Here is a 27,674-nt window from a genome sequence, read left to right as displayed (position 1 = left end):
GCACAACTGGCTTACACACAACCCATGCATATTAAACAGATGTCTTTACCTCGGCAGGCACAAAGTAACGCTTGGATGTTAGCTTGCCAGAACTTGAGGGTTTAAGCGGGGTGACACCCCTGACTTGAATGGTCAACATTGCTTTCCTTCACAGCATGCCACCATGCTGCTGCCAGCCATATTTTTCACTCCATAAATTGACCTTAGAGGTAAATGTACTTCTTAATAAGTACTTATAAAAAAAAGTAAAGTTTAGGCATAAAAAGTTACTTTTCAGCAAATGGCACACTAGGATACGGTCACAGTGTCTTTATACTTCCATACATAACAAGATGTACACCTGGAAAAAAGGGGGTGAATGTAAGTTACTTCACAGCACATGAAGGACTAACACACCTTCGGTAATTGGTAAGTACTACTGACACATTTCCAGTACTCAGTATTAAAACAGGTAATCTTCCACAGCTAAACACACTGATTGATTCCAATCAATGTAAATACACTTAAGCACCATTGGTGCTGTGAGGCAGAAATGACAGCTCTGCACTACCACTCTGCCTATGTTAGAACATCTATACTAAAACTTACTAAACTTTAACATGATTAAAACTAAATGTTATGTCTGTTCTGTTCTTATCACTTGACTGCTATAATTGTGCAAAACCTCTTTCTTACGTGCTGTTTCTAGACTATAAGTAATGTGCATGAATGATGATGCCAGTAGCAGTAGGCACTAGTAGTTATTGCAAAATAAAACAATACATTTTTATGGTGGCAGCAATAAGATTCTGTATCATTCTGTTTGTTGTGGCAGTATTAGGGGTGTGCCCAGGGAACATGTAAAAACTCAACCATGATGGCTTTGGCATAGAAATAGCTTGGACTTGAAAAATATTGAACTTATCCTTATGTATATTTCTGATTCTACATAACAGCCTTCCACTTTAACTCACTCTGGTCAGTAGCCACATTTCCTACTGACAGTTAAGTCTGATTCATTTCTCCGCACACAAAATCACTACACTTACTGTATGCAGGCAGGGTCTCACAAACACAGTCTCTAGCATTCCTATTTAAAAAGGCTCTGCCTCACACACTTGTGCATTCTTGCACACCTACTTAAATGCAGCCTCCCTAATATTTATCAAGCATCTGTTTAATGTAATGGGGCTCCTCTGCTAAAATGATATCTTTCCACAAGCTGGGCCTCATTCCTTCTCTGACAAAAACACACACACTGTTACTTTTTTAACTCAGTCTTACAGAGAATCCCAGAGTGCCCCTTCTGTGTTAAGTTACATTAACTTACCTGTAATTTCTTTGGTAGTGAAATATCTAAAAGCGTATTTTTATGCAACAAAAATAACTTCGTTATTTTTTGATAAAATGATCCGATCTTTATTTTACAACTACCAGTCACAACAGTGGATCTGCACTTATTAAGATTACAATAAATAGGAACCAGTCAAGGTGGCCTGGATGTGAAAATAAAATGAAGAGGCTCTAGCTGAGTTGGTTTGGTTATGTCATGAGAATGACTCTGTGATGTCTTGATCACTGTGACAAAACCCAAGGCCTGAACACATTGGGGAGACTCTCTTAAATGGTCAGGAAATATCCCATAAGAGCCTTCAGATGGTTTCAGTGTGGTCTGGTTTGTCCAACTTGGTTCATTTCCATACATAATGTAGTAACATTTACAAGGAAAAGTAGATGGAGACTGAGTAAATGACTAAGTAATCAGCATAAAACTAACAACGACAATTTTTCTCTGTGGCCAAGAGAGGCATTATTTATGTTCTAAAGATGTGTATGACTTTAGACTTCCCTGAGTTCAGTGACAGGGTAACTTTATGCAATGCAGCCTAAAATGAGTTGTGGGTAAAAGTGTTGTGCACCTGGAAGGCATTTTGTAGGCCGGAACAGATCTTTATTTCCACCATTAAGGTGAATACTAGCATTTGATATAAATGGAAAAGTAAATTAAACAAAAAATTTACTCCACCTGAAAATACCTGCAAGCCATGAACTTAAACATATTTGGACACTACAGGAAAAAACAGCTTTTACTAGGGCCGTTGTATGATGATAAAATTTAATTGGAAATAATTGCACAATTAAAATTTTGATCAAAATTAACTGAATATTAATCAAACTTTTACATATTTCCTTCATGTGTTCTTTTTTTCTATAAAGCAGGAATATCTCAGTGATCACTTTCTTGCACAAAACAGTTTTAATAAACACTCCACTCGGTTTATTGAAAAGTTTTGCATAACTCAAACAACTGTATAAACAGTGAAACACTAATCTGTCACGGGCTCAAAGTAATTTTTTTATGAGCCATATCACAAATTAGTCTAGCACCTTGATTGGTTCTGTCAATAATATTGTCTTTAGAATGATATCAAGATGAAAAATAATACATAATATTTAATAGTAATAAAATAGTAATAGTCAGCGAGGTCACAAAGGACCCCAGGGTAACTTCTAAGCAACTGAAGGCCTCTCTCATATTGGCTAATGTTCATGTTCATGAGTCCACCATCAGAAGAACACTGAACAACAATGGTGTGCATGGCAGGGTTGCAAGGAGAAAGCCGCTGCTCTCCAAAAAAAACATTGCTGCTCATCTGCACTTTGCTAAAGATCACGTGGACAAACCAGAAGGCTATTGGAAGAATGTTTTGTGGAGAGTTTGAGAGCAAAATAGAACTTTTTGGTTTAAATGAAAAGTGTTATGTTTAGAGAAAGGAAAACACTGCATTCCAGCATAAGAACCTTATCCCATCTGTGAAACATGGTGGTGGTAGTATCATGGTTTGGGTCTGTTTTTCTGCATCTCTGCCAGGACGGCTTGCCTTCATTGATGGAACAATGAATTATATCAGAGAATTCTAAAGGAAAATGTCAGGACATCTGGCCATGAACTGAATCTCAAGAGAAGGTGGGTCTTGCAGCAAGACAACAGCCCTAACCACACAAGTCGTTCTACCAAAGAATGGTTAAAGAAGAACAAAGTTAATGTTTTGGAATGGCCAAGTCAAAGTCCTGATCTTAATCCAATTGAAATGTTGTGGAAGGACCTGAAGCGAGCAGTTCATGTGAGGAAACCCACCAACATCCCAGAGTTGAAGCTGTTCTGTACGGGAAAATGAGCTAACATTCCTCTAAGCCGGTGTGTGTGCAGGAATGATCAAAAGTTACCAGAAACGTTTAGTTGCAGTTATAGCGGCAAAGGGGGGTCACATCAGATACTGAAAGCAAAGGTTCACATACTTTTGCCACACACAAATATGTAATATTCGATCATTTTCCTTAATAAATAAATGACCAAGTATAATATTTTTGTCTCATTTGTTTAACTGGTTTCTCTTTATCTACTTTTAGGACTTGAGTGAAAATCTGATGATGTTTTAGGTCATATTTATGCAGAAATCTAGAAAATTCTAAAGGGTTCACAAACTTTCAAGCACAACTGTACATGCAGACTGAGGAGTAGAGACATTTGTGGAGAGCTCAATGTAGTACCGTTGCTCTTCTATATCAAAAGGAGGAACAGGAGGTAGTTCAGCTTCTGATTAGGATGCCTCCCTGGGGACATATCTCCAACTAGAAGAAGACCTCGGAGCCAACCCAGGACAACCTGGAGAGATTATATCACTCAGCTGGTCTAAGAATGCCTCCAGATCCCTCCTGGAGGAGTTGGAGAAGGTGGCAGGGAAAAGGGATGTGAGAACATCTTTGCTTAGGCTGGTGACCCTGTGACCTGGACCCGAATAAGTTGTCAGAAAATGGATAGATGGATGTATAGATGGATAAATGGTCAGTTCAAGGGATGCTATTTTTTATGAACTTTAATTTTTCCGCTTAACAGAATGAGATCTTGGCACTCAAATCGAACATATCACAATTTATTTTTTCTTCTCTTTTTTGTATTTAGTGACCTGACCTCCAATTGACTACCGATCAGAGCAGTGTGAAGCATGGTCAAAAATGTGATTACCTCATTAATCTCACATATTAATGGTGATTAATAAGCAGCCCTAGTTTTAACACCAAATCACCACAACGTTGTGCTAAATACTAAACAGTCTACATAATGGAACATTCAACTGTGTCAAAAACTTTTTGACAAATCAGTAAACAGTGAAATACAGTGGTTTCTGCTATAAAGGGTCTAGATAATATCTTAAAGGAGCAATGTAGCAGAAGTGCCATAGTTTCAAAATTCTATACTGCAAGGGACTGAAAACAGAGCTGATCCATTAACCATTGATTGCAATTAAAAACACTGCATTGGAGCGTGCCCATTTACTGGTTGCTGAGCACAATAAAAGAGAACAATTCGCTGGTTTAGTGTGACAAGATTCACAACAGTATTCATAGCTTTAAAAAAATGCTGAACTAACCTTGAGCAGTTACTTAGGTCATGTAAATCTCTCCTGTTGGTGCTATCATCTTCCCGAATGCCATTTGCAAAGGGCTCTAAAGATGTTCTCTTGATGGTGTCATCCGATTTGCTGCTACTTACTGAAGAACTTGTCCTAACCTCAAGGAAAGATGAAGTTATCTCTAAGTACTCCTTTCCTTTCCTCTTATTGGTAGCCACACGCAGTATCTCTTGTGGTCCAACATGCAATGAGTTCTCCAGAAAGTCATTATTTTCTTTAATACGTTGCTGGATCATTGGTGTGAGAGGTAAATCAAAGCTGAAGTGAGTTTCTGATTCATCCGCAGATGATAAAGCATCCAAGGAATCCATACTACAATATAAGGTGACTTTGGAGTGTTGAGATTCCAAAATGTTTTCAAATTGTGAGCTAAAAACATCAGTTGTGTCCTCACTCAAAGTTCCTTGTAGCAGGTTCTCTTCATCATCCTTTTCATCCAAAGGCCTGAAATGTAAAGCAATCTGATTAAAATTCTAAAACACAGAACATTATAAATGTACTTAAATTGTTGACATAAAATCAGGGTATTACATTGATTTAATCATAATGCTATATGTGATTAGTTAAAAAGAAATAAATATTTAATTGCTGTAGAAAAATATAGTGGTACCACAGTAGCTAGCTGCTGCCTGGCTGCATTTTGGATATACTTTGCACATTGTGCGTGTGTCTGTATAGCTATTTCTTTAAATACTCTGGTTTTACTTCCACGGCTCAAAAACATGGACAGATTGGCTAATGAGTCTAAACTAGCTATGTGTATGTCTGTGTGCGCAGCCTGCATATAATTTTGTCCTAGGCTGGGTTACTTCCCACCCTGTACTCCATGCTGTAAAATTACACTATGCTTGCTTGATAACAGAAAAAGAAAATGTTGAACAGAAAAAAATCTTACAACAATTAAGACATTTTTTTCTTTCTCTTGCAACGCTTGAGAGCAAAACAAAAATCATTAATTAACTCATTCACTAGAGGTAAGAGATACACCCACTTCTGGAACACGTAATCTACACTTCTTAGCTGCTATATATGCTTACAAAGCAGAGAATTATCTGCTTGCGTGATAAATATTGTTGTCAGACCAGGCCAGAAGGACATCATTATCTTCAAAGGGAGGGGATGACATCTTCATTCTATCCCTCCCTACCTCCCAAAACTGAATACCCTTTATGTGAAGCTGCCTTTGAAAGACTGAAACATGAAGCCTAACAAGAGAGGAATGATGCACAAGACTTCAACAAGTCAGACACTAAAAGTAAGGCAGTCTCAGATACTGTATCATTATGGAACTAGAAGAAAAAATAGAAAGCATGACTAAAATTACCACTGCATCCAAATGAGGCAACCTCCAAAGCAAAAAAGTTAAAATATTCTTCCTGTCTACAAAAGTACACTATTGTTTGTTAACTGAAACATAACACTTTAATTTAGTTGTTGTGAAAGAGATAAATCCATGCTTTCATGAATATTCTTTCTCAGTGAAAACCTGGTTTTTGACAACATTTTTTCTAAAGTTTATTGTTTGTATGCTTCAAGACCAGAGGATGTCAGGTTTGCAATATAACTTCATCCATCCATCCATCCATCCATCCTCTTCTGCTTATCCGAGGTCGGGTCGCGGGGGCAGCAGCTTAAGCAGAGAGGCCCAGACTTCCCTCTCCCGGCCACTTCTTCCAGCTCTTCCGGGAGAATCCAAAGGCGTTCCCAGGCCAGCCGGGAGACATAGTCCCTCCAGCGTGTCCTGGGTCTTCCCCGGGGCCTCCTCCCGGTTGAACGTGCCCGGAACACCTCACCAGGGAGGCGTCCAGGAGGCATCCTGATCAGATGCCCGAGCCACCTCATCTGACTCCTCTACTCTGAGCCCCTCCCGGATGACTGAGCTTCTCACCCTATCTTTAAGGGAAAGCCCAGACACCCTGCGGAGGAAACTCATTTCAGCCGCTTGTATTCGCGATCTCGTTCTTTCGGTCACTACCCATAGCTCATGACCATAGGTGAGGGTAGGAGCGTAGATCGACTGGTAAATTGAGAGCTTTGCCTTACGGCTCAGCTCCTTTTTCACCACGACAGACCGATGCAGAGCCCGCATCACTGCGGATGCCGCACCGATCCGCCTGTCGATCTCACCCTCCATTCTTCCCTCACTCATGAACAAGACCCGAGATACTTGAACTCCTCCACTTGGGGCAGGATCTCTCCCCAACCCTGAGAGGGCACTCCACCCTATTCCGGCTGAGGACCATGCTCTCGGATTTGGAGGTGCTGATTCTCATCCCAGCCGCTTCACACTCGAACCGATCCAGAGAGCTGAACATCACGGCCTGATGAAGCAAACAGGACAACATCATCTGCAAAAGCAGTGACCCAATCCTGAGTCCACCAAACGGACCCCTTCAACACCCTGGCTGCGCCTAGAAATTCTGTCCATAAAAGTTATGAACAGAATCGATGACAAAGGGCAGCCCTGGCGGAGGCCAACTCTCACTGGAAGCGGGCTCGACTTACTGCGGCAATGCGGACCAAGCTCTGACACGGTTGTACAGAGACCAACAGCTCTTATCAGGGGTCCGGTACCCCATACTCCCGAGCACCCCCACAGGATTCCCGAGGGACACGGTCGAATGCCTTTTCCAAGTCCACAAAACACATGTAGACTGGTCGGGCAAACTCCCATGCACCCTCCAGGACTCTGCTAAGGGTGAAGAGCTGGTCCACTGTTCAGCGACCAGGGCGAAAACCACACTGTTCCTCCTGAATCCGAGGTTGACTATCCGACGGACCCTCCTCTCCAGAATCCCCGAATAGACTTTTCCAGGGAGGCTGAGGAGTGTGATCCCTCTATAGTTGGAACACACCCTCCGGTCCCCTTTTTAAAGAGGGGGACCACCACCCCGGTCTGCCAATCCAGAGGCACTGTCCCGATGTCCATGCGATGTTGCAGAGGCGTGTCAACCAAGACAGTCCTACAACATCCAGAGCCTTAAGGAACTCGGGTATCTCATCCACCCCGGGCCCTGCCACCAAGGAGTTTTTGACCACCTCGGTGACTTCAGTCCCAGAGATGGGAGAGCCCACCTCAGAGTCCCCAGGCTCTGCTTCCTCGTGGAAGGCATGTTAGTGGGATTGAGGAGGTCTTGAAGTACTCCTCCCACCGACCCTAGCGCCGAGTCGAGGTCAGCAGCCACCATCCCCACCATATACGGTGTTGACACTGCACTGCTTCCCCCTCCATGACCTCTCCAAACTCCTCCCACGCCCGAGTTTTTGCCTCAGCAACAACCGGCCAGCGTTCGCTTGGCCTGCGGTACCTATCAGCTGCCTCCAGAGACCCACAGGACAAAAAAGTCCTATAGGACTCCTTCTTCAGCTTGACGGCATCCCTCACGCGGTGTCCACCAACGGGTTCGGGATTGCTGCCACGACAGGCACCGACCACCTTGCGGCCACAGCTCCGGTCAGCCGCCTCAACAATAGAGGCACGGAACATGGCCCATTCGGACTCAATGTCCCCCACCTCCCTCGGGACGTGGTTGAAGTTCTGCCGGAGGTGGGAGTTGAAGCTACTTCTGACAGGGGACTCTGCCAGCCGTTCCCAGCAGACCCTCACAACACGTTTGGGCCTACCAGGTCTGACCGGCATCTTCCCCCACCATCGAAGCCAACTCACCACCAGGTGGTGATCAGTTGACAGCTCCGCCCCTCTCTTCACCCAAGTGTCCAAGACATATGGCGCAAGTCCGGCGACACGACCACAAAGTCGATCATCGACCTGAGGCCTAGGGTGTCCTGGTGCCAAGTGCACATATGAACACCCTTATGCTTGAACATGGTGTTCGTTATGGACAATCCGTGACGAGCACAGAAGTCCAATAACAAAACACCGCTCGGGTTCAGATCGGGGGGGCCATTCCTCCCAATCACGCCCTTCCAGGTCTCACTGTCATTGCCCACGTGAGCATTGAAGTCTCCCAGCAAAACGAGGGAATCCCCAGAAGGTATGCCCTCTAGCACCCTCCAGAGACTCCAAAAGGGTGGATACTCCAAACTGCTGTTAGGTGCATACGCACAAACAACTGTCAGGACCCTTCGGGCGGGGGGAGGCCACCCTCTTGTCCACCGGGGTAAACCCCAATGCACAGGCTCCGAGTCGGGGGGCAATAAGTATGCCCACACCTGCTCAGCGCCTCTCACCGGGGGCAACTCCAGAGTGGTAGAGAGTCCAGCCCCTCTCAAGGAGATTGGTTCCAGAGTCCAAGCTGTGCGTCGAGGTGAGTCCGACTATATCTAGCCGGAACCTCTCGACCTCGTGCACTAGCTCAGGCTCCTTCCCCTTCAGAGAGGTGACATTCCACGTCCCAAGAGCCAGTTTCTGTAGCCGAGGATCAGACCGCCAAGGTCCCGCATTCGGCCACCACCCAACTCACACTGCACCCAACCTCCTTGGCCCCTCCCATAGGTGGTGAGCCCATGGGGAGGAGGACCCACGTTACCTCTTCGGGCTGTGCCCGGCCGAGCCCCATGGGTGCAGGCCCGGCCACCAGGCGCTCGCCATCGAGCCCCACCTCCAGGCCTGGCTCCAGAGGGGGGCCCCGGTGACCCGCGTCCGGGCAAGGGAAAACGTCGTCCAAGGTTTTATTCTTCATAAGAGGTTTGTTGAACGCTCTTTGTCTCATCCCTCACCTAGGACCAGTTTGCCTTGGGTGGCCCTACCAGGGGCATAAAGCCCCAGACAACATAGCTCCTAGGATCATTGGGACACGCAAACCCCTCCACCACGATAAGGTGACGGTTCAAGGAGGGGAACCGTCAATATAACTTATAATCACTATATAAAACTCACTATATAAAACTGTGCTCTAATTCTTGATTAAAACAATGTCATTTCCCTTTAGGGCTATATGATAGATCTGCGGTGGACTGGCGCCCTGCCCAGGGTTTGTTTCCTGCCTTGCACCCTGTGTTGGCTGGGATTGGCTCCAACAGACCCCTGTGATCCTGTAGTTAGGATATAGTGGGTTGGATAATAAATGGTTGGACGATGAATGATAGATGTGCAGCAAGTTATGTATACAAGTTGGATAAACTTTACATAATATATTTAGTTATAATAGTTTATTTCACAGGTATACAACACCGCACAAGAAAGATTTACCTTCCTGAACACGTTTGGGTGTAACTTATGAATTCTGGCCTGTTGATCACAAGAACTGAATTTTCTTACCATATGCCATTTTATTGCAGTCACCTACTTTGTGATTTCTACTCATACTAGAAGTATACATATGCAGTACAACACCTAAATCTGGAACATTTGTGGTGCTCTAAAGGAAACAGCATTGCTACGAGGACTGTGGCTCAGATATACAGAGTGCTGTTATTTTATTAGTAAAGCCATGCTAAAGAGTCTCAAAAGATTAAAAAAGGAACTGGCCACTCCATAAGCATTTGATTCCAAGGCACAAAGTGTGGCACATAAACTATCTGTCGACCCTTTATTTTACATTTATATTTATATTTTTGGCATTGAATAACACTTGGTTTGCTTTGCCTGTTTGATGTGGTACAGTACCACAAAAAGCTGCCTGATGTGACCCATCTAAAAACTGGTAGCCATCCAGCCTGTAACCAGACAAAGGGAAGATATTTCTGCAATATAAACATAAAAGTATAATAAGAGAAAAGGTTTGTCACAATAATTATAGGATGGAACATTTATTTGGTCGCAAAACAATTTAACACAGAGTTTAGAGAGTAAATGTGTGTTGCTGGACACAATTTTCTAAATATTTTGTGCACACATTGCTAATGGAAGAATTGGGTGATAATGAAACTTACTTGTCATCCAGTAAGTTATCATCCAGTGTGTAATGGAAAACTATTCTGATGGATGATTTAATTATCATTATTTAATAAATTGTTTTAAAATGAGGCCCCTTTACTAAATACACAAGCTGGCTTAACACACATTTGGGACACTGGCCCCACATCTTTACATACTCAGCACATGGGTAAATTTAATGCATGTATTTTTTCTCCATAAGTGAAGTCTGCAATTGGGAACTATACATTTATGACAAGGACTGACTAAAAAGGGATAGGTGAACAGAATTAGTGCATGAAAGAGATGGGATGGAATGCTACTAAATAAATCCTCTAACATTATCGCCCATTATGGTTCTTTTTATATGTCAATCACCATCCATCCATCTATTATCCAACCGGCTATATCCTAACTACAGGGTCACGGGGGTCTGCTGGAGCCAATCCCAGCCAACACAGGGCGCAGGGCAGGAAACAAACCCCGGGTAGGGCGCACGCGCGCACGCACACACACACACACACACCAAGCACACACCAGGGACAATTTAGAATCACCAACGCACCTAACCTGCATGTCTTTGGACTGTGGGGGGAAACCGGAGCACATGGAAGAAACCCACAGAGACACGGGGAGAACATGCAAACTCCACGCAGGGAGGACCTGGGAAGCGAACCTGGGTCTCCTAACTGTGAGACAGCAGTGCTACCCACTGTGCCACCCCCATGTCAATCACCAAGGCTGTGAAAATACTTTCAAAAAAGTTAAATATATCTATTGTCAGCAAGTGGTCCAGTACTTATATTTTACATTAATTACTCAGTTACCTAAATATAAGGTGTCACATCTATGGCACTTTCTTAGCACCTGACTAACGCATTTTAATGGTTTTTCACTATGCTCATAAAACTTTTGTTAAAAAATATGGCATTAAATTTAAAGGTTAAACATAATAAATTTCATTTTGAGCAACTATTTCCATTGAAAGACAAAATTTAGAACTTCTAAAAGGTGTACAAACAGTTGTCAATGAAATACCAGCTTTTCTTACAAAAATTACATACTACAAAAATACATAGTATACTATAATTAACATTTTATGAAATGGTTTAGAGTGCTCAACAAATCAAGAAACTCAGAAAAGGTAATGAAAGTGTCAAAATCACACAAAAGTAAAAATATACAGCACAAGCCATAAAGATTCTAAATACAGAACATACACCTAAAACTTAAGTGGCCACAAAGACATACTGAGATAGCCGGGCAAATGAGGACACATAAATCTAGCCAATGGGTAGGTGCAAAAGTGACTTAGTGCTTTTATTAAATACAAATCAAACAAAGAGTGTTCCACAGTGCAGTGCTTCTAATCTTCATCACGTAAATAATCCATAAAAAGTCAACAGTGAAAGTGAAGGTTAAAAATAGTCCAAATAAATAATTCAATAAAAACAACAAGGTTAAAATCCAGAGCTATATCATAATACATATGAGCCCTAATTCTTCACCAGTCTTTCACTGTATGCGGGAGACACCGCATATCAGGCTGCTCCTACTGCCAGGAAATCACTCAGTGGGAGCACCCCTTTCTCAGCTTCCGGCTGACGCAGCCCTGAAGCTTACATCCTAACACCTGCCTCTCACTTCTTTCAACACAAGTGTTCTCTCTCTCCATCTCTGTTCTTCTCTCATTTTATCCTCCATTCACTCCTTCTGTTCTCTCCTTTCCTTCTTCTGTAAGCTTTCTATTTTCTACTCCCCTTTCTTCCATGCTTGATACTTTTTACCTCTCCTGTGTAATTGGGTGCAGGTGCGACACGCCATTCCCTCCGAGGCACATCTGGTGCCTGACTGATCCACCTGCCTCTGCACGTGTATGCGGTGTAATCAGCCAAGCACCCTAGTCAATCAAGTAGTGAAGCCTGCTTGCACACACTCACACACAATTATTTATTAAAAACCTGCTCTACGCCATGGACCACTTATCACATATCCTCATCAATTTTGTTGTAATTCTTTACCAAAGTTCTTAACTGCCTTTCACTCCACATGCCCAAACCACCTTTATCTGTTTCTACTTAGTGCAACACCTATCCCTTACACAACAAATCTTACGCTTACGTGAGCATTCAGCTTTCTCTCACTATGTAACAAATTCACACATCTACCTGCTCAGTCTTATTCCCATTCTATCCAGCTTTGCTTCATCATCTACCTTTAATGGACACTTCCACAGAGAATACTATACTCCTCACACAGCCTTCATAAATATCTCCTTTCAAAGGTAGAGAGACACATATTACAAGTGAGAACACGGGACAGATCCCAGAATCTCTCCCACACATCTCTTACCCTGGCTATCACTGTACCACCATCTGAACGCAACATGTCCCCCATTTAGCTGAACTTGCCTACTATCTCCAAAACAACTCCACTGCCAATATATGATACTTACTCACTCAGCATTTTGCATCCCTCTCAAAGACTTAATACAAACAAGATCAATGGTAAATAAGAGTTCCCATGGCAATCATGTATGCAATTTTATGGTCACCACCTACATCACTGTCACGAAAAAAATAGACTCAGAAAGAAGCATTGATGCAACTCTACCTTCACCACAAAACTCTCACTATCAGCATCCACTTTTCTGACTACCATTTGTGCTTCCTCATAAAATAAAACCACAGACACTAACCATTTGTTCTCACCTTTTTCTCAAGTCACACTGTGATGCTCTGTACCCAACTATGTAACCTTGTAACAGTTTAATCATTGTGCATTGACTAGTACAGAGGACAAATCAGGATGAGTTGAGGGAGACACAGGCAAGATGGTGCAAAAATAAACAGACCTTTATTAAAACAAGGGAATATCAAAATAGCAATGCTTATTAAAAGTTGAAGTTCAGTCAGTGAAATAAAAAAATAAAAAAATATCAATAATATGTCCATCTATTCACAGTTTATGTGTATGAATAAATATAATGAAATAAAAAGAAAAGTGTTCAAAACCAGACAAAAACTCATCTACTCTCGTCTAGTGCTGGTTTGATATTAAAATCCCTGCCTTGCTAAAAGCATGGTCCCAATTTGAATTCTCGAATGCGTTGCAGTTGGCCATGCCACAAAGAGTTTCCAGCTTGTCAAACATGCTGTTAGGGGATGGAGCCATGGGTTGGAGGAGCTGTGGATTGTCCATCGCAGAGTCTAAAGCATGTTGAAGGGATGGGGGTGGTTTAGGGGATTGCTCCCACGGAGTGTATGCACCTCGCTACCAGCAGCAATTCTTCTTTGAATTCTCTAGTGCACTGAAGGTTGTGAGGTTTGACCCACGTACAGTCTACAGTACGTTGGAGAGTGGAAGAGCTTAGAGCTCAGCACAAGTACTTTCAAAATTACTGCTTACTTCCAGTACCAAAATTACCAAACTACTGGTACCGTACCGTTTTAAAAATTGGGTTTTTCTGTACGTTTTAAGTATCAGTACACAATGCAACCCTACTCTAATCCTGTTCCTTCTTCCTGGCTGTTAGAAGAGATCACGAAGAACTTTTAGAGTCAAAAATAAAAATACATCAAAAGTCCCAAACATCACATGGGAGCACACCACCCACCCCAACAGGAGCAGAGAATGTCTGGAGGAGGAGAGATAAACAAATCAATTAGCCATAAAGGACAAGTGCTACTCAGGCTTTTAAGTAAGCATAGTGTCGCGCAAGAAGCCGCAATCGAGAAGGCAGTGATTTATCTTTATAGTGAAGATTCCAAAGACGCACCCAGCCTTGCGATTACACATTAAATACAACAAAGCACAAACAAAACACATCATGAAAAACAGCAACAGATGAAATGTAATGATGAAAATAAAAATATTCCAGAGATCCGCACGTTGAATGGGAATGTACAGATAGTCCTACCAGTAGTTCCTGAAATGGTGAAGACGAGTGGACGGGTTCAGTCCTCATGTACACAGGCAGACAGCAGACAATCCAGACGCATGAAACGATCCAGGACAAAATGAATAAGTACAGGTAACCCAACAGAAGGCAGACAGACAGGAGCATGAAACACAAATTACAAAAACCTTTTTTTTTTTTTTGCTTTTGGTCACCGGCCCCCTTTTTAAAAGCTGTGCTAACATCTTTTGACCTCAACAGCCCCAGCACCCTCAGCAGATGACAAATCAGAGCCACTGCAGGGACTGCTGGGAGTTTCAAATTCAAATTCTATTGGCTACTTTCACCATCCCAAGTCGCGGTTTTCTCTACAGCTGCTTCCTGTTCTCTCTACAATACAGTATTGCCATTAAAAAAAGCCATAAAAATTGCGGAGGATATTTGCAGTTTCCGCTAACAATTATTAGTTAGGTTCTAAGGAAAAATCCGCGAATGACTGAGGCCGCGAACTCTGATCCGCGACTTCGCAGGGGACTACTGTACTACAGTGCACCCTCTACTAATGAGAGAATAAACTGCAAAATGAAGATGACCTCCAACATCCATTTTTCCCTTCATATATGCCCTCAGGATCCCTTACACCAATCCCAACTCGTTGCATTATTCTGTTTCCTACAATTAAGCGCACCCCTGCATAGTCTGCTCTATGTATCGTAATTCAGAAGCAAGCCTATACATTAAGTCTGGGCCTGTACCAGTGCCAAATCTCAAGTGTTTATTTGTGTGGTATAGCAGGTCTGTGCCTCTGAAAAAGTGGCCATTTTAATAAATAAATAATTGGTTGCACTCATGCTGAGGAGTGGAGCAGGTGCGAATGATCTGCTGTGAAGACGCCTCATCTCTGGGTTGGTGCAAGGCACGTGCAGGTGGTCTAATTGACTTAGTATCTGCCTGGGATGGCAATCAGGCTATCGGACCTGCAAGTGATCCCCAACATATAAAAAGGGGAGTGCAAGATCAACAGAAAAGAAGAAAAAGCAAAAAAAAAAAGAGATGAATGGAGCAGAGGTTAAAGGATAGGAGAAGAAGCAGGACAAGGAAAGAGAAAGAAAGCAAACTGGTGTAGAGAATGGAGGCAGGTGGATAGGAGTACAGCCCCAAGGAGAAGTGTGTGGCCATCAGTCAGGAGGGAGCTGTGGGTCACTCCTGTTGAGCGCCTTGGAAGCAGGAGCAACTCATGTTGCTCTCACCAGGTGGAACCAATGCCAGCAGTGGAAGTATAGAGCACCCATGCTGGGTAAGGCCAGGATTGGCAGTGGTTTGGGTAGAGCAGGGCTCAGTGGTTGCCCATAAAGGCCGTGGTACTGGTGACGGGGACAAGGGCCAGATGAGATAGGTGTTTGCAGTCTCTCTGGGCTGCAAGATCCGAACAGGATAAGCCAGAGAGTCATCAGTTTTAAAGGAAGGCACCAGGGCTTGTAGCTTTAAATGAGAGTTTCCTGTACTGTTGTTTTTTAATCTCATTTTTGATGGATTTTCTATTATTGAATTTTAACCTCCACCAGCACCTTTACATTTTAATTGGATTATTAGATTATTTATTTATTGAGAATTTTTAGAGCACTGCACTGTTTTTTGAAAACTTTGATTTTGAATTTTTTTTATGAAAGCACTTTAGCACTTTTCCACCATCCCCTTGCTTGGGGTGTTTATCCTCATCTGCTCAGCTCACCCCGGTCATGACTATCGACTATTTCAGGTTCAAGAGCCTCCCAAAAACAAAGCGTTAGTGTGGATCCAAACAGCTACAGCTGCTCCAACTCTAAACTACCCTCACTTAGATCTCTCTGGCCCTTTTATCTTACCAAAACTGCTTCCCTTTATTTTCTTTCCCTCACAGCTTAGTATCTCACGCCAGGATGCCTCCTTTTGTCCCAAACAGGTCAAGTGGCACAGCACTCCACCACTCACACCCACTGAACCACTATGCCAGTGCACAATCACACATGTGCTATGCTGTTTCTCTTTACCAGAGTTCTTTTGGCACCACCTTCCAGCACTCAAGGTAAGTGCCACCACATAACACTATTAAAATTCAAAGTAAAATTTGCAAATAATCACACACACTCTTTCCATATCCAGGTATAAACACAGTCACAATAGTGTAACTTACCACATACACACTCACAACTTCTCATAACCTGTCAAGCTGACACCTTCTCCAGATCTACAAATGTATAATGCAACTTCCTGCCCTTCATCCTACGCTTTTCCTGCAATCGCATGAGAACAATAACACATTTGTTGTTCCCTTCCTATACGTGAAACAAAACTGCATTTCCACTCATGACTTTTTTCTCTACCATTTTCTTCAAACCACATTTGTTACCTGCTCCAAAAGCCTGACCACTTGATATGACCCACAATAATGATGTACGAGCCTGTCAATAAAACATTATGCCAGGAGATACAATATATTCAACATGCTTACTAAAAATAAAATGCTTACTAAAATGTATTTCATATCCGTAATTTAAGGCCCTTTCAGTCTTGCCAACAGTGACATGAATTTTTTTAATTTATTTTCTGACCAGTGCATGCGTATTTAAAATTGTCCTTTAATTGAGTGTTATATTTTTAGGTATGCAAAGAAAACTTCTTAAAATAAAACATAATGATCTTAAACCTAAAAAGTCACAAAAGAAACATTTGCTCAATGTACTTAACAAAACTGACAATGTTTACCACTTTTTGAGACAAATCTGACACATTTTAAGAACTGAAATAACTTTGCCAACATTCTTTGGTTAGCCAGCAGCTAGGCTTAAAGGACTCCCACAATCAAATAATTAAATGGATTCCATATGTTTGCTATCTTTAGATTTTCGCTTATGTTTTCATTTCTCAGTTCACAATAAAAATGAATTTATTGAAAATAAATGTTTTAGTATTTGCTTGGCACCTAAACTTTCCTACAAAGACAATGTCTTAGGGATATAGATTTTTTCCAAGGGCAATACTGATAATCAATATCCTGTTACTGGACTGTCCCCTCCAAATCCTAATGAGGGTTTAGTATCTTTTCAAACAAAATTTCCACTAAGCTCTTGTAAAACCAGATATAGCGAAGCCTTAAGTTCTATATTAAAGTGTTAACTTTGGTCTTTTAAGAATTAAACTATAGACCATAGGTGTTAATTGTTTAGTTTGAAATGAAATGAAATGAAAATGAAAATGAAATTATGTAGGCTTAATGTTCAGTGACCATAAAATGACTAAAATAAACAAAATTACTTTAAAATGCAAAGTTTTTTTACTAATAAAATATGTAGGGAAAATATTTATCCATAACACATACAGCATTATGTATTCTTTTTATTTTTTTATTTTTAATAAATTTGCAAAAATCTCAAGTAAACTTTTTTCAGGTTGTCATTATGGGGTGTTGTGTGTAGAATTCTGAGGAAAGAAATGAATTTAATCCATTTTGGAATAAGTCTGTACCATAACAAAATGTGGAAAAAGTGATGTACTGTGAATACTTTCCGGATGCACTGTGTATATATACTGTATATATATACACACACAGGTGCTGGTCATAAAATTAGAATATCATGACAAAGTTGATTTATTTCAGTAATTCCATTCAAAAAGTGAAACTTGTATATTAGATTCATTAATTACACACAGACTGATGTATTTCAAATGTTTATTTCTTTTAATTTTGATGATTATAACTGACAACTAATGAAAGTCCCAAATTCAGTATCTCGGAAAATTAGAATATCAATTAACACTAGAATTACTAGAGCCTACGAAAAAAACTCGCAAATCCGTCCCACCTTAAATTGCTTCTTAAAATCGTTCACAGCTCTACACCAGCGTCTTTTGTCATCTAAATGTGCTGATAAAAATCAGGCTGCAAGCAGCCGGCTATTCCATCCCTCCACCGACTTAGAACGTGCACAAACTTCTCCCAGCTCATGCCTTGATTGATTTTCTGGGAGTGAAGTGAAGTTTTAGACTGGAAATAATAGATCATTGTTTGGAACACACACATTTCATGTCTGTTCCGTTTCTACAGTAATCTGAGTAAACACATTGTTAAAACAGAAACATTTTTTATATTCTACTAGTAGATGACAAAATGTAGGCATAAACTATATAATGTATGAAGCCTGAAGAATAAAAGAAATACTTTCACAAAGGATACAATTCTAAAACAACAATTGAACTTTTATTCAAAAATATAACTGCAGAAACAAAAAGCCGCCTTAACATGTGACATTGACACCTGTTTATTATGACTGCCTCCATGGCGCAATAGACTCAGCTGCCGACTGGGAATCAAAAGGTCGTCAGTTCGATCCGGCACCACTCCGTTTTGAGAAGTAAACTGGCACGGACATGCTCGTCTGCATGCACTTTTTGTGGCATTACACATGTATTTTTTGAGCATGTCCGTGCCAAATACAGTACATAACATTCGACATTTTATTTATTTACTTACTTACTTCCTAAAGTCTAAAGTCACAAGTAGTGTGCAGAGGGCATGCTCAAAAATGTGAGGCTCGTGAATGCTGCTGAGATAATAAAACTGACTTAAAAAAAAAAACAAAAACAAAGCTAACCTTTACAAGTATCATAAATTACGCCGGCTGTTACAGACTGAAATCAAATGTATGTTGTTATTCTAAATAGTAAGACTAAGAGCAGTTTACTCTGGTAATTCTAGTGTTAAGACCAATGCAAAAAAAGGATTTTTAGAAATGTTGGCCAACTGAAAGGTATGAACATGAAAAGTCTGAGCATGTACAGCACTCAATATTTAGTTGGGGCTCCTGTGGCCTGGATTACTGCAGCAATGCAGCGTGGCATGGAGTCGATCAGTCTGTGGCACTGCTCAGGTGTTATGAGACCCCATGTTGCTCTGATAGTGGCCTTCAGCTCTTCTGAATTGTTGGGTCTGGCGTATTGCATCTTCCTCTTCACAATACCCAATAGATTTTCTATGGGGTTAAGGTCAGGCGAGTTTATTGGCCAATCAAGAACAGGGATACCATGGTCCTTAAACCAGGTACTTGTAGTTTTGGCACTTTGTGCAGGTGCCAGGTCCTGTTGGAAAATGAAATCTGCATCTCCATAAAGTTCGTCAGCAGCAGGAAGCATTAAGTGCTCTAAAACTACCTGGTAGACGGCTACGTTGACCTTGGACCTCATAAAACACAATAGACCAACACCAGCAGATGACATGGCACCCCAAACCATCACTGACTGTGGAAACTTTACACTGCACCTCAAGAAACGTGGATTCTGTGCCTCTCCTCTCTTCCTCCAGACTCTGGGACCTTGATTTCCAAAGGAAATGCAAAATTTACTTTCATCAGAGAACATAACTTTGGACCACTCAGCAGCAGTTTTGTCTTTAGCCCAGGCGAGATGCTTCTGACGCTGTCTCTTGTTCAAGAGTGGCTTGACACAAGGAATGCGACAACTGAAACCTATGTCTTGCATACGTCTGTGTGTGCTGGTTCTTGAAGCACTGACTCCAGCTGCAGTCCACTCTTTGTGAATCTCCCCCACAGTTTTGAATGGGTTTTGTTTCACAATCTTCTCCAGGCTGCGGTTATCCCTATTGCTTGTACACTTTTTTCTACCACATCTTGTCCTTCCCTTCGCCTATCTATTAATGTACTTGGACACAGATCTCTGTGAAAAGACAGCCTCTATAGCAATGACCTTTTGTGTCTTGCCCTCCTTCTGCAAGGTGTCAATGGTCGTCTTTTGGACAACTGTCAAGTCAGCAGTCTTCCCCATGATTGTGTAGCCTACAGAACTAGACTGAGAGACCATTTAAAGGCTTTTGCAGGTGTTTTGAGTTAATTAGCTGATTAGAGTGTGGCACCAGGTGTCTTCAATATTGAACCTTTTCACAATACAGTAATCCCTCCTCGATCGGGGGTTATGCTCCAGAACCCCCGCAATAGATGAAAATCCGCGAAGTAGAAACCATATGTTTGTGTAGTTATTTTTATATATTTTAAGCCTTTATAAACTCTCCCACACTGTTAACATTATTAGAGCCCTCTAGACATGAAATAACACCCTTTAGTCAAAAGTTTAAACTGTGCTCCATGACAAGACAGAGATGACAGTTCTTTCTCATAATTAAAAGAATGCAAATATATCTTCTTCTCTTCAGGAGCAGAGAATTTCAGAGAGAGAGAGAGAGAGAGAGAGCGCTCGCAAAGAAAAGCAATCAAAAAATCAAAACATGTGCTATTAAGTTTGCCGCGGCATTTTTTAGAGGAGCGTCAGTATCTTCTAAGCAAACAGCCTCTCTGCTCACATCTCCTCCGTCAGGCACAGAGAACGTCCAAGAGAGAGAGAGCGAGATTAAAGCAAACCATCAAAAAATCAATAAGTGTGCTTTTGGAAGCGGCATTTCTTAGAGGTGTGTCCGTATCCACTAGGTAAACAGCTTCTGTGCAAACAGCACCCCTGCTACAGCCCCTCCGTCAGGCGCAGAGAATGTCTGAGAGGGTGAGATAGAGGCAGAGACAAGCAAACAATCAAGCTCCGCGCGGGACGCATATCTTATAGCATTGAGGAGTTTTAGTTAATATGTAATACATGCTCTGATTGGGTAGCTTCTAAGCCATCCGCCAATAGCGTCCCTTGTATGAAATCAACAGGGCAAACAAACTGAGGAAGCGTGTAGCATAAATTAAAAGACCCATTGTCCGCAGAAATCCTGAACCAGCGAAAATCCGTGATATATATTTAGATGTGCTTACATTTAAAATCCGCGATAGAGTGAAGCCGCGAAAGTCGAAGCGCGATATAGCGAGGGATTACTGTATTCTAATTTTCCGAGATACTGAATTTGCCACTTTCATTAGTTGTCAAGTTATAATCAACAAAATTAAAAGAAATAAACATTTGAAATACATCAGTCTGTGTGTAATGAATGAATCTAATATACAAGTTTCACTTTTTGAATGGAATTACTGAAATAAATCAACTTTGTCATGATATTCTAATTTTATGACCGGCACTTGTACAGTGGAACCTCGGTTCACAAACGTCTCGGTTCACGACCAAAAAGTTCGCCAATTTTTTGCCTCGGTTCACGACCACACACTCGGTATACGAACAAAGCCAGTTTCCCTTTCGGTTTGTGCGTGCCTATGATTTCCAGACGTGCCTGCCTGCTGCTAAGAAAGAGAGAGAGAGAAATAGAGCTAGCCACGTGCCTGCCTGCTACTGACGGGGGGGAGATGGGTTTGCGTGCACGTACGTGCCTGCCTGCTTCACCGGTTGGGGGCTTAACAGCAGAGAGAGAGGAGCCGTGTGCCTGCCTGGCTGCTTCATTTAAACAGAGCCGCTCCCTGTTCATTGTTCTCAGTCAGACGTGCATGCTTTACTTGAGCTCTCTTTGTGCTCTACAGTATTTCGTGTGCTTTTGCAGTTAACTATGGCTTCTAAGCAAGTGAAGAGTGGTGAGAAGAAAGTTTTGAAGAAAATTGAAATCGAAGTAAAGAAAGAAATTATTGAAAAGTTTGAGCGTGGCGTTCGTGTTACTGATCTTGCCGCCGAGTACAAGAAGTCAAAAATCTACGATTTCGACTATTCTAAAGCAGAAAGAATCTATTAAAGCAGGTGATATTGCAAAAGGAGTTACAGTGTTAACCAGGCAGAGGCTTCAAGAGCTGGAAGAGGTGGAAAAACTGTTTACCAGTTTACTCATTTACCAATCTGAGAACCCTCGTGCTTTCAAGCAGCATAATGTAAACAAAGCCAGACTGCCAGTAATGTGGAGGGCAAACACGAAGGTTGGGTCACAAGAACTTTGTTTTTGGAATGGCTGCATGAGGCTTTCACTCCCACCAGCTAAACAGCTAAAAACACCAGAAACCCAAGAAATCACAAGAGAGAAAACACCTGAAGGAAAACACTTCATGCCAGAACTCGACTCATGCAAGGTTAGTTTTCTTGGTGGTTTTTGTATTACAGATTTTTCAAAAGTTAATTTTTCAGATCGTAGCGTGATTAGTTGCAATACTACTTTTCTCTTTTTTCAAATGTTCACTTTTTTCCCTGTGCTTAAAACTCATTAAAGTGTTTACAGATAGAATTGTTCATAGCGTGATTAGTTGCAATGTTACTTTTCTCTTTTTTCAAATGTTCCTTTTTTTCCGCTGTGCTTAAAACTCATTTTAAAAAAAGTGTTTACAGCGATCGGGCTGTAAGGCTATTAGCATGAACTCCTGCAATGTTTTTGGTTGCTTGTGGTTGGTTTTTAAATTAAAAGTTCGGATTTGTTCAAATGTTCCCTTCTGTTCAGAGAGAGAGAGAGAAAGCGAGTGGGGGGTGTGCGTGTGCTACAGAGAAAGAGAGAGCATAAGCAAGCGCGTGCCGCTGACAAACGGGGTGATAGTGGGGGGTGTGCTACAGAGAGAGAGAGAGCGCGAGCGAGCATGCTCGTGTAGCTGAGCAGGGAGCCTGGGTGTTTTGTGTCAGTGTTATTCAATGTTTTACATTAGTTTACTATTACACTGTGCATTCTATGGTGTAATTAACTATATTTGTGCTTAATCTTTACATATATTTACATATTTACATACAGTTCGTACGGTCTGGCACGAATTAATTGTATTTATATACAATCCTATGGGGGAAATTGCTTCGGTTCACGACCAGAGTTTTGGAACGAATTATGGTCATGAAGCGGGGTTCCACTGTGTGTGTGTGTGTGTATATATATATATATATATATATATATATATACATATACACACATACATACAAACACACACACACACTAGGGGGCTTCGCTCGCTAACCCCCAATTCTGCCGCTCACGTATGGGGATGCGGATGTACAATTTAAACAGATTGTTATTTTCATTGGAATTGTTATATATGCATAATAGAACTAACTACAGCAAGTAATTAACCATATTAAAAAACAGTAAAACATAATAATATGAAAGTAAATTATGTTTCATGTTGTGTTAAGAGTTATTCTTTGCGTAAAACAATTTTGTTCTGTTTGACTTTGAAATTAACATGCAAATACTTTTTAAACTTACACTTTTACTGTAAAAATTCAGTAAAAACAATTTTTTGAATTAAATTTTCATCAATTTCACACTGAATTTTGATTATGTCTTTGGACTTTCATAGTGACAATACAACTTATAACTTCCGTGATTGAATTTCATTTCTTTCTCTCTATTAAATAAAACAACTTTTTCAAATGTTTGGCTCTGAGATTTGTTAATTGTTTTCGCAAAAGCTATTCTAACGGTAAACTGTTAACGTTTTAATACGAATGGCATATTACGATCTCCTTTGTTGTCTAATGTTATCCCCTGAAGATGTACTATATTACCTTTCTTGGATACATCCTTCTTTCTACAATAATTCATGCGGAGGAAGACTGAACGTTGTTAACGGTTGTAGATATTCTTCGGGATATTGTAAGTTGATGTTTTCCACACGATCACCACCAACTGTTTCAGCATAGTCTATTGATATGAATTTAACCAATTTGCCATGTATCCGATTGACATTTTTAACGTTAACTCGTTTGACTTTCTCGGTGCTAGGATTGCCCATGCACTCATTTTTACTGTTGATAACCCTTTGTGATGAAATTCTTCAATAAGAGTTTAATTGGGAACTTAAACTGAGGAAAACGTTAAAGTTTATAAGAGCTGAGAGAGCAAGAATTGTGTTTTTCAAAAGCATTCACACGAATGAGAGTTGAAAGTACCATGTGCTTGATTGAATATGGTTGAAAGGAGGGCATGACTTGAAAAAAATCTCATGAATCTCATTGCCAAAGTCTCATCTCACGGGACTTGAAAAAATCTCTGGAAAAAAGTCTTGTCTCATACGTGTATTTTTCTTTATATACTAAATATATATCTCCTTTCCATTCACTCACAAGTGTAAATAAGATGGCAGTTTTAGTAGCATTAGAGCCTTCATCAGCACACTTAACTGACAAAGACTGCAGCTGTGGTGGTGTCTGGAAAAACCTTGTCTGTGTGGCTATTAGAAAACCACAAGATACATGCAAGCTTGTATGTATGATTTCCAATGAAAAATTGGGATGTACCTTATTTCTAAATTACGATAACATAAGGAGGTCTAAATCTTTAAACTATTCCATTTGAAGATGTGATGTTTATTTTTTCTGCAGGTCCTACCACTATAGGACTCAATCACTCCCTCAATTTTTAAGCCTTTGTCGCAAAGTCTGCTACCACAGTGTGCGACTTTTTTTTATTTTGCAATTTTAAAGTTACATTTTATCACATTTACTACATAACGTAGGTTGCTGTATCTTTTCAGTGCTCAAATGCATAAACAGTGGCGCTACTCCTCCGTGTGTTCACACAATGGGCTACTGGGTGAGTATTCAGAATGTCAGAGCTCACTGAAGAGCATGTTTACAAGTTAGTCTTTCTTGCAAAAACTTTGGTAGTTACAAAAACATCATAGTTTGTTCACACAAAAATATAATGTGCACTGTACACGTTTATGCAAAGCTTTCAAGTATGTTAGGGGTCTGTTTGTGAGTTACTTTTCTGAACATGTTTTTTTTTAAGAGACCACATTAATGTTTATTTTACATGAATGTTTAATGGTTTCATGTACACTGTTTACAAAAGGTTGCAATACTTACTCAATTAATATTTAATGACATTTGTAACATTTCATTGTACTACCTCAGTAACAGTATTTGATTTCATTAATGTAAAAAAGTTTGACCAGATTTAAACTTCTTTAGTTTTTATTGTTCAGAGAAATCTACTCTTACATTTTAGAAAAGATTGCACAACTTAAAGTACAGTACTTGCAATTAATGACAAAATTTTCTATTGTTTATTTTCATCAATGTTAGGATTTTAATACAAACAGAATTGCAATTTATTGAAATAATATTTTTATTGCATTACATTATGTACTGGACTGGGTATCGACAATGGTGTAGAATTTCAATACTTTTCCTAGTATCATGTTGAAGTTTTAAATTTTGGTTTTGTGACAACCCTAAATTGCACTACAGTTTATTTTATTGTTAAAATATAGATTTACTATATTTATATAGTTTTTGTTTATTTTCCAGTATACCAACTCGATATTTATACTTCTTAAGGTGTAATTATAAATATAGATTACTGTTTTAATTATGCAATACTTCTTTCATACCAAAACATAAACTGTATGATACATGCAAACAAATAATAAACACAGTACAAACTTTTAAAAAAGCTGCTGATCTATTATATATTCAAAAGATTTATATCAAGAAAATACATGCTAAAGTGCCAAAAAAGTTTACAAGTTAAATATACAGATTTTTCTGTTAAGCAAACAAGCCTTTTGTTTATTAAGCAGCAATTTTTTTTTTATCTTTTTCTAATTGAAAATGTGAGCTGCAGTACTAAACACAAGCTCATTCAACGTGCAAATTCAGACAAGCAGTGTCCATTTTAATTAAAAGACAAAACAAAAATGCTTGAATTCATTAAAGCAGCTATACTTGCTGTTTGTCTAATTGCACAGGACAACTCCTCTTACTCTTTTTTTCTCAGCTTATTCCTCCACTTTCTTAATGTAAAGAAAATTACAAGCTTATTCCTCTCCTATAATGTCTATCTTACTGCAATCTACTGGACGGACACAGCAGAAAAAGCTCAACTACTCTAATACCTTATGTAAAGGAGCACTAAATTATCATAACCATTAGAAAAACACATGCTGAAAAAAGATTTTATGTTCAGCCAATTTAGTGATCACAGATCAAGTCTTGTACAGTGAAACTCAGCATATCAATTGGAGCAACACTGCTAGCTGTTGTACAGCTTGGTAATGTATTTCTCTATAGAAAAAAATTAAAAGTGTGCAAAATTTACCCTTAACCAGTTATCATTTGTGCTTCCATGTTCTTGTTAAGGATTTAAATTTACTGATAAAGCAACAGCTTGATTCGACCATTGTAATTCCCTTCATACTTTACAACATTTCTATCATGTTAGCTCTTTAAATGAATGGATTCAGTTCCTTTTAACTTTTGTAAAAGCTCACAGCTAGTCTCTGGACTTTATACACTGCTATATGTTATATAAGACCAAAACTGCACACAATATTCCAGCATCACTTTCCCTGACAAGTCCTCATTATAGCAGTGCCAGTCATTAAAATGCCAATTGCATGTAACAGTAAAACTAGTTTTGTTTTATATATAAAAATTTGTACTGAGATACAAATACTTCTGAGTAGCATGACACCACTAGAGGTAGAATGCCTTCTTACAGCATGAAGGAAGCAGGCTTAAAACCAGGAAGATATGGCTTACCGTATTGGTCTGAAAGTTCAACAAACAGTATACTGCCCTTCATTTCCTCCCACATTTTGAAATGCTACTTGGTCATCTTCTAACTCTACAGTATATATGCGTGCACAGCTGTTATTAGTGTATGTTTTTTGGAAGACTGTCACTCTATTCAGTATTTGTTCCTTCACTAGACTTTTTCTTCAAGGTTAGAATATAATTTATAGAGTCCTGTCACATTAAACCAAATTTTTTTAAGTACTCTGTTTTTTGTCCTATATTCCACAGATGTGCCTGTGGTTGATTTGTAAATTTAAACTGGTCCTGTTTGAATGCATCTGGTAAAGGAAAGGTGTCTCAATCGGGGATGGTTTCTCCCATACGGCTGGCTCCTCACATCTTTAAACTTGGATCAAGTATACAAAACAGACAGATAGCTTCATAAAAAAAGAGATATAGAACTGTAACTAGAGAATTAACAAAACCCAGCACATCAAATAGGATAAAAAAAAATTTGCACACTAAACATGGTTCAGATGTGATTTCCTCTAGATGTATAAAAAATATTTATGTTAATTGGGGAAAAACTAAAAACCTTGATTAAGTACAGTTAGTCTAAAATGTTTGTTTTTCAAGTCCACTATTACAAATCAACTAATAAAACTACTCATGTAATAAAATACGCTGCTTAATCACTTAAGTACTTCTAATTAGTTTAACTATCAAACATCAAAACAGTAGTAGTAATCTGAGTTATCAGGGTGTGTTCATCTGGGTTATCTGGGTGTCAGTGATCCCAGTAGGGCAAGATTAAATTTAAAAGGGGCCTTCTTAAAACTCCAGCTGTTGGAAGCAAATCACAGAGATGAAGCCTGAGGACATAGTGTCTTTAGGGATCCTTGTATCTTTATAGGTGAAGTATCGGAGCAAACATCATATAAGGAGCCCTGGAGCAATGGTGACAGCATGGCCATCCATGTTTGAAAACAGTAATGCTCCACTAGGACACCATGTAAAACATTCTCATAAAAACATTATTTAAAAAGCTGCTATAAAGAGATCTAAACTTTACCCATATAGCAACAGGAATACAATTTTTAGCATTCAAAATAATTCACAGTAGTACTAAACATAAAACTGTGCTTACACTGCA

General features: G+C 40.1%; 1 protein-coding gene across 2 annotated transcripts in view; it reads right to left on the bottom strand.

Annotated features, from left to right (window-relative positions):
• The window catches only part of psd3l (pleckstrin and Sec7 domain containing 3, like), a 579,632-nt gene that overhangs the window by 336,984 nt on the left and 214,974 nt on the right, over positions 1–27,674 (bottom strand). For both annotated transcript variants that reach the window (XM_039758767.1, XM_039758768.1), the window contains one exon: positions 4,413–4,898. In XM_039758767.1, the coding sequence (XP_039614701.1) occupies positions 4,413–4,898 (486 nt within the window). The remainder of the gene's footprint in view (positions 1–4,412; positions 4,899–27,674) is intronic.

This window comes from Polypterus senegalus, chromosome 7, assembly GCF_016835505.1.
Source record: "Polypterus senegalus isolate Bchr_013 chromosome 7, ASM1683550v1, whole genome shotgun sequence".
NCBI classification, from domain to species: Eukaryota; Metazoa; Chordata; class Cladistia; order Polypteriformes; family Polypteridae; genus Polypterus; species Polypterus senegalus.
The sequence above is the reverse complement of the archived record's forward strand: the minus strand, read 5'-3'. Positions and strand labels throughout refer to the sequence as shown.